Source organism: Microtus ochrogaster, chromosome 10 (genome assembly GCF_000317375.1).
Source record: "Microtus ochrogaster isolate Prairie Vole_2 chromosome 10, MicOch1.0, whole genome shotgun sequence".
In the NCBI taxonomy this organism is placed as follows: domain Eukaryota; kingdom Metazoa; phylum Chordata; class Mammalia; order Rodentia; family Cricetidae; genus Microtus; species Microtus ochrogaster.
The window spans coordinates 44,113,516-44,123,539 of record NC_022016.1 but is presented as its reverse complement, the minus strand read 5'-3'; the positions used below and the strand labels follow the sequence as shown (position 1 = coordinate 44,123,539).

The window sequence follows — 10,024 nt, the reverse complement described above, 5'->3', positions numbered from 1 at the left end:
AAAAAGGTATAGAAATTTGTGCATAGAATCCAGACCCCTACTTCCTAGCCTGAGAAGTCAGTTATTACACTGTGATGTGAGCCTTCACCTGTGCTTATATTAACTAATTACCAGGGATTCCGTAGCTGGAAACTCGTCTGCAGCTGAGGGCGACCTTGAGCCTCTGACCCGTCTGCCTCTACCTCTCAAGGTCTGGGAGTACTGATGTGCACCCCACACTAGGTGTATGCAGCACTGGCGTCAAACCTCGGGCTTCATGCTACCTAAGCGAACACTCCACCCTCACCCCCAGTCCCCCATCCATGTTTCTTTGTGCTCACTCTCTAGGGAAGGGGAACTTAAGAATTACTGGATGGGCCGGGCAGTGGTGGCGCATGCCTTTAATCCCAGCACTCAGGAGGCAGAGGCAGGGGGATCTCTGTGAGTTCAAGGCCAGCCTGGTCTACAAGAGCTAGTTCCAGGACAGGAACCAAAAGCTACAGAGAAACCCTGTCTCAAAAATCAAAAATAAATAAATAAATAAAAGAATTACTGGATGGATGGCTAGAAATGGTGGTTTTTCTTTGCTTGTTCTAAAGTAAGCTCTAGTCATGTTGTATCTTGGAAAGATGCCCTGCTGGGTGGGGATGTGCTGTGTGGAGACAGAAGGCAGCTCTACGGTCGGTCTCTCCCTCCCTCCCTCCTTCCCTCCCTCCCTCCTTCCCTCCCTCCCTCCTTCTCTTTCTTTTTGAGACAGTATCTTAGTATTTAGCCTTGGGTGACCTTGAACTCACAGAGATCTGCCTCCAAGTGCTGGGATTAAAGGTGTGCACCCTTGGCAGCTTTTTGGGACCCTGGTCATCACTTACCCACCCCAGTAAGGTACAGCAGGGCTTGGATCGGTGAGGCCTTGGGTACATAGTATGAAATTCGAACCTAGAAGACAATAACAGACCATTCATGACTTTATTAGTCATTCCAAAAACAGTCTGAGCTGCAGAACAAATTCTTTTTTTTTTTTAAGATTTATTTATTTGTATTTTATGTGCATTGGTGTTTTGCCTGCATGTATGTCTGTGTGACGGTGTCATATCCCTGAACTGGACTTACAGACAGTTGTGAGCTGCCATGTGAGTGCTGGGAATTGAACTTGGGTCCTTTGGAAGAATAGTCAGTGCTCTTAACCCCTGAGCCATCTCTCCAGCCCCTGCAGCACAAATTCTAATTGATCTTAATAATAAAAACTCGAAGTCAACCATCGGGGTTAAAAGCTGTAGGATCAGAGAGGCGGCCAGTCACTAGAGAGTTCTTACTTCTACCAGTGTTCAGACCAAGGGGCGGTCCTGTCCTCAGATGGCATTGAGCTCATTTTATGGCATCTGTTCTCATTTTATGTTCCTCTCTCCGCCCAACCACATCGCTCCAGTCTCCACCTCCCTTGCACTGGGATTAAAGGCATGTGATCCAAAGTGCTGGGATCACCTTTGTGTGAGCTCTGTTTCTCTTTTAGATTGGATCAATTTCGTGTAGCCCAGGGTGGCCTGGAACTAACAGAGATCCGTCTGTCCTCCGAGTCCTGGGATTAAAGGTGTGTGTTTCCACTCCCTGGCCTAGTGAGTTAGCGCTGCACTCTGATCTTCAGGCAAGCTTTATTTGTTAAAAGACAAACAAAATATCACTACACTGAGCCCTGCTGTGTGCCGGCTTAATCCAGTTCAACTCAGCTAATGAAAAGGGTCCCAAGGGAGTCCAGGAGTGGAGGATCCACTCAGCCAGAGAAAGGGGTGAGGGAAGACTTCACAAGGAGGTGTTTATTGGCTGTCAGCTTGACACAATACAGAGTTATCTGAGAGGAGAAAACCTCAATTGAGAAAATGCATATATTGAGAAAGTTCTAGCTATAAGGCATTTTTAAAATTAGTGATTGGTAGGGGAGGGCCCAGCCCATCGTAGATGGGGCCATCCCTGGGCTGGAGGTCCTGAGTTCTACAAGAAAGCAGGCTGAACAAGCCAGTAAGCAGCACCCTTCCATGGCCTCTGCTTCAGCTCCTGCCTCCAGGATCCTGTCCCGTGTGACTGCCTATCTTGGCTTCCTTCAGTGACGAACAGTGCTGTGGAAGTGTGCGTCAAATAAACCCTTTCCTCCCTAACTTGTTTCTGGTCATGGTGTTTTATCACAGCCATGGTAACCCCGACAAGGACAATGTGTAGCCTGAGAAGGGGGGAAGGGACTCAGCAGCCGGAAATGAGGTGCAAGCGGCAGAAGAGGGAAAGAAGGAGTAGGTGGTGGCCGGGGAACTGGTCTTCTGCAACAGGCCTTCAAGTGTCTCTCACAGGACCCAGTTGGAGAGCATCTCTAGGCAGCATCCAAACAGGGGGGCTGGCGTGGGTCGTGGGGTGGAAGGGGAGGGAGTGGTCAATGGTGGGTTGGGTGGGGGCAGGAAATGGAGGGGTGGATTGTGTGTGGGGGTCGTGTGGGGGTGGGAGGAAAGAGCAGAGGTGGGGTGGGTGGGGTGGGTGGGAGGAGTGAGCAGGGGGTGTTATGTGTGGGGATGAGAGTAGGGAGTGGAGGGTTGTGGGGGTGGGTTGTGTGGGAGGGAGGCGGGTCGTGTGTGGGTGTGAGGGGGGAGGGACTGGGGGGTGCAACTCAGTGGTGGACGGTGTGCAGCACACATGAAGCTCTGGGCTCAGGCCAGTCCCTCTGTCCAGGGAAATAAAAACCCAGAGAGAGGAATCTGATTGGCCCAGCTGCCAGGGAGGGCGGGGCACAGGGGCTGAGAAACCTGAGTGACATAAGCTGGGGGGCCAAAAACAACCAAAGTGCTATAAGGAAAGGAACCTGGGGGGATACGCTGAGGGGACACACTGAGGGCCACATGGAGGAGCCCCTGAGAGGACACATTGAGGTGTTAGGTCCTGTCCTACAGACAGTGGTTATCCTGGAGAATAACGGAATCATGACCTCTCTTCTCTACTCTCTGGACCCTGGCGTCCTTTTCCATGTTTCCATCCGGGCTCCCGGGCTCCAGACCGCTCTCTAGTTGCAGGCTACTTGCTTTGTGCCAGCCAGTAAACATCTTTGGGAGGAACTTTTCTCTGGCTTCCCGTATCCTCCAGAAAATGGGGTCCTTAGCCTTGTGTGGTGGCACAAGTCTTATCCCAGCACTGGAGAAGCCTGAGGCAGGGGGACTGAGAGTCTGAGCTCGGGTTAATTAACGAGAACTTGTCTCAAAACACAGGAAAAGTAGAACAAAGGGTGGAGAAAGGGAAGGAGAGAAGACAAGGTGGTCCCTGTCTCCCTCACCCTTCTCTCCTCCCTCCGTCTTTGTCATACAGGACATCTCCTTATCCAGGGTCAGCCCAGAGGCCACCTCGGTATTCCAGCTCTCTCGCAGGCTGGCCTTTGGTTCCATCCTTCAACTTAACACTTCTTTAGGGAAGTGACCACACCTGCTGGATACCCCATCTCTGTGTTTCTAAGGTGGGTCGCAGAACTTGGCCCCCAGGAAAGACCAAACTGGGTTTGCTCCTCCAGGGAACCCCAAGAGGGTCTTGTGGAGAAGGGGAACATAGGTGGGGCCCATCCTCACTCTTGGAATTTGTGAATGAGGCACTGGGAGCAAAGTCACTAAGGATCTAAGTTAAGGATGACCCTCGAATTCAGTCCAGTGGCACGTGTCCCAACAAGAAAAGCACCCATAAGAAAAGGAGGCTGAGGGACCAGAGCAAGTGACCACACTCCAGAGAATGCTGACAGGAGCCAGGAGCCAGGAGAAAGCGAGAGTGACCCTCAAGGGAGCCATAGGGAGCCACACTGCTCACATCTGTCTTCTAAACCTCCAAGTGCTGTGAAATCATCTTTTTGTACGGCTGTGAAGATGTGTTGCTCTCATTGGTCAATAGCTAGGCAGGAAGAGGTTGGGTGGGATTTGCGGACAGGGAGAGAGTTCTGGGAAGAAGAAAGGCGGAGTTGCCAGAAGACTTGGGGAAAAGCAAGATGAACGTGCCTTTCCGGGGAAAGCCATGTGGTAGAATGTAGATAAGAAGTATGGGTTAATTTAAGTTATAAGAGCTAGTTAGTAATAAGCCCAAGCCATCGGCCAATCATTTACAATTAATATTGGTCTCTTTGTGGTTATTTGGGAGCTGGCTGGCGGGACAGAAGATTCCACCTGCATGCAAGCTGCAGCGGCCACTGGAAACCGACACTGAGGCACAGAAGGTGCTCCCGGTGGCTCCCTGCCTGTGATCTTCAGAGACTTCACAGCCACAGCTAATGTTTGTCTATCTGTGTTTTACTCAAAGCCCCCAGGACTGTAGTCCCCTCACCCCAGCACCCTGCTCATGTCTGCATGAGATGCTGTTTATTAAACAGTTACCCAGTGGATGAACTTGACTCAGACACCCCTTCACAGGTCCCTGCAAGCTTCATTGTGAACATTGTGTTTAGAACTGGAAGACCCACCTCTGGGTGTCCCTAGGAGGGTGTTTCTAGAGAAGTTTAGCTGAGGCAGGGAGGTCCACTCTGGTGGTGATGGCACTGTCTGGTGGGCTAGAGTTGAGACTCAATGGAGGGGGGAAGGAGAGAGCAAACTGAGTACCAGTGTTCCTCTCTCTCTGCTTCCTGACTGCGGATGCCATGTGACCGGCCGCCTCAGGCTCCGGTCACTGTGCCATCCTCACCATGATGGACTGTGCCCCTAAGTGTGAGCCAAAATGAGCCCTGCCTTCCTTAAGCTGGTTTTTATCGGGTATTTGATCCCAGGGATGAGGACAAGAATGGCATGGATGGATGTGCGGTCAGTGTGGACACTGTGGAGGGATGAGCGATTGAAAACTTGGTTGGGGAAGGGGGCTCTCCCAGGGTGAGCCCTGTATATGGAAGCAAAACTGTGGGGCTGACATCTCCCATCCTCAGCCCCCCAACCCCATCCACTAGGCCTCACCCCATCCCATCCATCAGTCCCCCAACCTACCCCACCGTACCCTCAATCCCCACCTCACCCCATCCCCCCTCACTCCCCCCTCACCCACCCCATCCTTAGCCCCCACCCCACCCTTAGCTCCCACCTCACCCCACCCCACCCTCAGCCCTCCACCCCACCCAGCAGGTCCCCACCCCTACCCCAATCATCACACCCACCTTTTGGTCATCTGTGCTACTGCTGGCTGCTTTGACCTGTAGGGTCACCTCCAGCTGGGGATCCAGAGGCCATTTGGAGGCACCAGTGATGCTCTTCTTGGCTGGAGGACTGTGGGTGACATCTATGACCACTCCTGGGGAGGCTGTGATGCCGAAGGTCGTGCAGCCCTTGGGAGCAGAGCTGTGGAGTGACAGGGGCCGGCAGAGGCGCTGGTGAGAAGAGGGCTTGCCCCCCCCCCCCACGATATTGGTCCCAGCAATTCTCCTTTCCCCACCAGGAAGAAACACAGGCCACCGCTGGGCTAGCTCTGGCCAGAGAGTAAATACGATATGATTGCCAGAAGGGGATGAGAAAACAGAAGGGGAGGCCTCTGACTGGGGGCCTTACACTTGAACTAGAGAGACAGCAGAGGAAGGTATATATCATAGGCACCTCCTACACACCCACAGAGCAGTGTGCATGCAGAGCCCTTCAGCAGTGGGCATGCCAAGGGCTGTCTGTGTATAAAGAATCACACACTCAGAGATGGCTCAAAATACCCCACAACAACAGCCAAAACAAAATCACACATATTTCTGGAGTGGTGGCAGAACGAATAATCTTTTTTTTTCTTTCTTTCTTTGAGAAGGCCCTGGCTGTCAAGGAACTTAATATATAGACCAGGCTGGCCTGGAACACACAGAGATCCACCTGCCTCTGCCTCCTGAGTGCTGAGATTAAAGGTGTGCACCACCACGCCTGGCTTGCAGGTAGACATGCTTGAGGCTCATCATCTTACAACACAACTTGATCAGGGGTGAGACGCACTTTAAAAAGCAACATGAATTTGAGAGGGAGGAGGTGAGGGGACAGGAGTAGCATTGGAGGCTGGAGAAGGAGGGGAGGAATGATATGAGCACGTACACATGCATGAGATTCTCAAAAAAAAAAAAAATGACAAAAGTTGTTGGGAGCCAGGCCGACCCCAGGCTTTCTCAGAGGTCATGAGAAAGGACAAAGGGACCTTGAGTTCTGTGCTCTGCTCAGGGGTGGCTGGGGCCAGGCCTGGAAGGAGTTAAGGTTTCAGTTCCTGGGCACCTAACTCTTTCCTGGTGAAGACACTGGAGTTACCCATCCTGGGGCTATTGTACACTTGGTCTGCATTGCACTTGAGATACAATGTGTTCCCTTTGTGTAACATTGCTTGACTAGCTTCCTGTTGGACTTTGTCCCATGGTATAACGGCTTTCTGCTGGCTCTGCCTCTCCCCCTCTCCCCCTAAACTGTATAGCGGTGGCTGCTGTACTTTTTAACAAACGTGCTTGGTGCAAGCCGTCAGCTTAGGCAAGATCTGGTCTCCACGTCCCTATATTCCTTATTTCTCATCTGCTGGTTCAGGTCGGAGGGCACCACTGAGTTTAGGACTGTTTAGGGATCCCTTCCCTGTACATATTCTTCAGACGTGTGGTCCTAGACCCAGGGGCAGCTGCCTCAACCTCCCCCGGAAACAGGAAGACAGGCTTTCAGGCTTGATCCCCAGACCTGCGGCTGCAGACTTGGTGTCCAGTGGCCTGAACTTCCCCTGGGCACCCTCAGGCATGAGAACCACACCCAGGAAGCTACTGATAGACAGTTGCTGAGTTACCCAACTGAGCAGAAGCTGAGGGACGCAGAGCCCAGGCTCAACCAGGCACAGATGAAACTAACTGGTGGTTGAGAAAACCTGTTTTGTTGTTGTTGTTGTTGTTGTTGTTATGAGGCAATTATTTCATTTCAAAGTCAACAGAACCTGCTGCTGGTAGGGGGAAGAACAAAGCCCAGATTTCTTTCCTGAGAGACTCTGAGGCGATGCAGCTGGGAGGTGAGGGCAGGGCGCAGGTGGGCTTGGGTCAGCAGTAATCAGGACACAGCACGAGGGTTGTGGGGAGCCAGCGAGGGTTGTGGGGGAAGGGAGTGACAGAGACCAGAACAGTGAGGTCAGTGAGGGAGGAAGCTTCTCTTTGGTGAGGTCACAGGGTAGGTGTGCAGGAGCTTGCTTTCTGGAACATTCTCTCTCCTTTCTCTTTTCCTCATCCCCCCCTTTTGAATCCACACCACACTCCAGAGGCAGAGCTGTGTGAGCAGAGGGCAGAGAGAGGCTTTCCTGGAGGATTGTGGGAAAAGGATGAGAGAAATGACTTGGGGCCTGCCCCGGTGAGAGGGGAAAGAATATAGTATATTTTCTTCCTTCCTTCCTTCCTTCCTTCCTTCCTTCCTTCCTTCCTTCCTTCCTTTCTTCCTTCCTCCTCCCTTCCCCCCCCTCTCTCTCTGCCTGTCTGTCTTCCCCCCTCTCTTTCTGCAAAAAGATTCCCAGGTGATTGAGTTTCAGTGAGACCCCTTCCTGTACTAACTTTCTTTTACTCAACAAAACAGGATGCCACTATATATGAGGCCTGGCCCTCCCTGATGCATAAACACACACACACACACACACACACACACACACACACACACACAGTGATTATTCCCCCAATCCACAGCACTCACCCCTAGCATAGGTCTGTGATCCCACTATGGACACCTTCTAGTGTCCCGAACAGGGACACCATTCAACACCACTCATCCCAAACCACCTGTGCCTCTGTCCCTTCAACACAAGCAAGGGCATCCTCACCTGGTTCCCATGCTTGTGGGGACAGGGAGCACTGGTGCCCTGACTCACTGGGCCACAGAGGCCAGAGTGTCTGCTTTAGCCAGCAGTCCTGGGGGAAGGACTCGCTCAGATAGCACTGCCTGTGAGGGGCAGTTAAAACAATTTATTTATGACTTCATCAGATTAAGGTCATGGCCATGTGAAAAGCACAAGGACCCGAATTTGACCCCCAGAACCCATGTATAAAAGCTAAGTGAGGTAGCTGGGCCTGGTGGTGGTGGTGTATGCCTTAATCCCAGCACTCAGGAGGCAGGCAGGAGGATTTCTGTGAGTAGCCTGGTTTACAGGGAGAGTTCCAGGACAGCCAGGGCTATACAGAGAAACCCTGTTTCAAAAAAAAAAAAGCATGCTTGCATCCCCGTGCTGGGGAAGCAAAGACAGGTGGATCCCTGGGGCTTTCTGGCAAGCCAGCACCTCATTCTCCATGGCTATCCCATGAGTTGACCCGGACATCTGCCTCCTCCCTCATCCCTTGTAGACCGTTCTCACATGGCAATCAGTGATTGGGTTAACCAAGGCCACACATGGTATCCCATTGCCCAGCACACCTCCGTGGCGGTCCACAGCAAACCAGGCCTTGAGAAGAGCAGAAGTCCTTCCACTGCCCCACCCAAGCTGCATAGGATGCTGCCCCTGCCCAGGGAACCCCTCCCATTCTTGTCCCCACTAACTGCTCATGCTCCTGTCTCGGGTTCTTTGCACTAGCTGTATTGGCTCTTCCCAGGGGACAGACAAACATCTACATTGTCATCAACACCCCTGTCTGATCATATGTCATTGCTCTGATCTCCCCGTCTGAAAACCACAATCAGGACTAGCCAGACGGTTCAGCGAGTAAAGGCGCTTGCTGCTAGGCCTGTGAGATGGGCTTCATCCCCAGAACCCACGCAATGGAAGGAAAGAACCAACTCCCACAGGTTGTCCCCTGACCTCTGAAGACAGAGCCTGAGGGATGACACCTGAGTTTGTCCTGGCCTCCACACACTCCCTGACACACCTGAATCTATAACCACGTACATATCTGCAGATACTACGAAAGAAGCACTGTGACCGTGACCTAGGGAGGGCTAGCCTGGGATCCTAGCAAGGATGATGGGCTAGCTCTGGCTCCTGTCATCTCTGCACCCACCTTCAAGCAGCTCATCCTCTGGGAGAGACATCGGGCTTTCTTTTGCCTGTGTCCCCAGCCTCCCACTAGTGGCCTGGGGACCCCCCCAGACCCTGAGTGTTTTCCTCCTGCCGGGGTCAGTCAGTCTCTGATCATGGGCGTGTCCCAGAGACATTTATGGACATCACTGGGGCCTCAGCTCTGTGGGGGCAGCTGCAGCAATCCCCACATGAAAGGCAACACCAGACTCTACCCTGAGGCTTCCTCCACTGTCCTGTGTGATCTAGGACAAAGGTCTCAGCGCTCAGTACATCCTCAGCCTATATTTGGTGAAGGAACAAGGGAGTGGAAGAATGAACAAATGAGTTGGGGATCTGCCTGGTACTGTGTGGAGTACCTAGCTAACAGCACTGCAGAGTACCTAGCAAATAGCACCGTGGCATACTAAACAGACAGCCCCATGGAGAACAATTGCAATGGTCACACTTAATCTTGAGAGTCATTTCACCAGACAAGTAAACCTATCCTCCCTTCCGTCTGCCTCCAGCAGGGCCTGGCAGCAGCAGTATTTCTACCTCACAGAGAACTGACTGTGGTGGGTCCCACCCCTCCCAACTTATCTCCCTAGCAGATCTCTTGGCCAGAGCCTGAGCCGGGCCAGCAGCATCCTGCCCCTGCTGGCATTGCCCACCCCGCCCCACCCGCACAGGCTCACCCAAAGACATCCAGCGGGGTCGCGGTCCCCACCACACACACAGCATGGGTGGGCTGCTCAGGGGCCACATGGATCACCGCGCCCTGGGCCATCCTAGGTCAGCAGGCAGCAGGAGGCCCCTGGGATGGTTCCTTTATAGTGTGCCAGGCGAGGCCATGAGTCAGCACCTGCCCTGCCCCGGAGGCCCAGCCCCACTTCACGCAGGTGCCCCAATGGGCTGCAGCGCCTCCTCTACCCTGGGCTACCCAGGACCTCCAGGTGGGTGTCCATGGTGGGCTTGGCAATAGTAGAAGAGCTGAGCTCTCTGTAGCCTGGGAGGGGAGGGCACAGCCCGTGCCCTTCACCACCCTTGCCTGGGCCAGGACTGGATAGTCTTGCCCAAGCACACTTAACCGGACACTGGGAAG

At 53.0% G+C, this 10,024-nt stretch overlaps 1 protein-coding gene across 2 annotated transcripts in view; it reads right to left on the bottom strand.

Annotated features, from left to right (window-relative positions):
* The window catches only part of Padi4 (peptidyl arginine deiminase 4), a 27,474-nt gene extending 17,765 nt beyond the window's left edge, over positions 1-9,709 (bottom strand). For both annotated transcript variants that reach the window (XM_005352924.1, XM_005352923.1), the window contains exons 1-3: positions 9,618-9,709; positions 5,123-5,303; positions 849-915 (exon numbers count right to left, since the gene is read on the bottom strand). In XM_005352924.1, coding sequence (XP_005352981.1) covers positions 849-915; positions 5,123-5,303; positions 9,618-9,709 — 340 coding nt within the window. The remainder of the gene's footprint in view (positions 1-848; positions 916-5,122; positions 5,304-9,617) is intronic.
* Between the last annotated feature and the right edge of the window lie 315 nt (positions 9,710-10,024).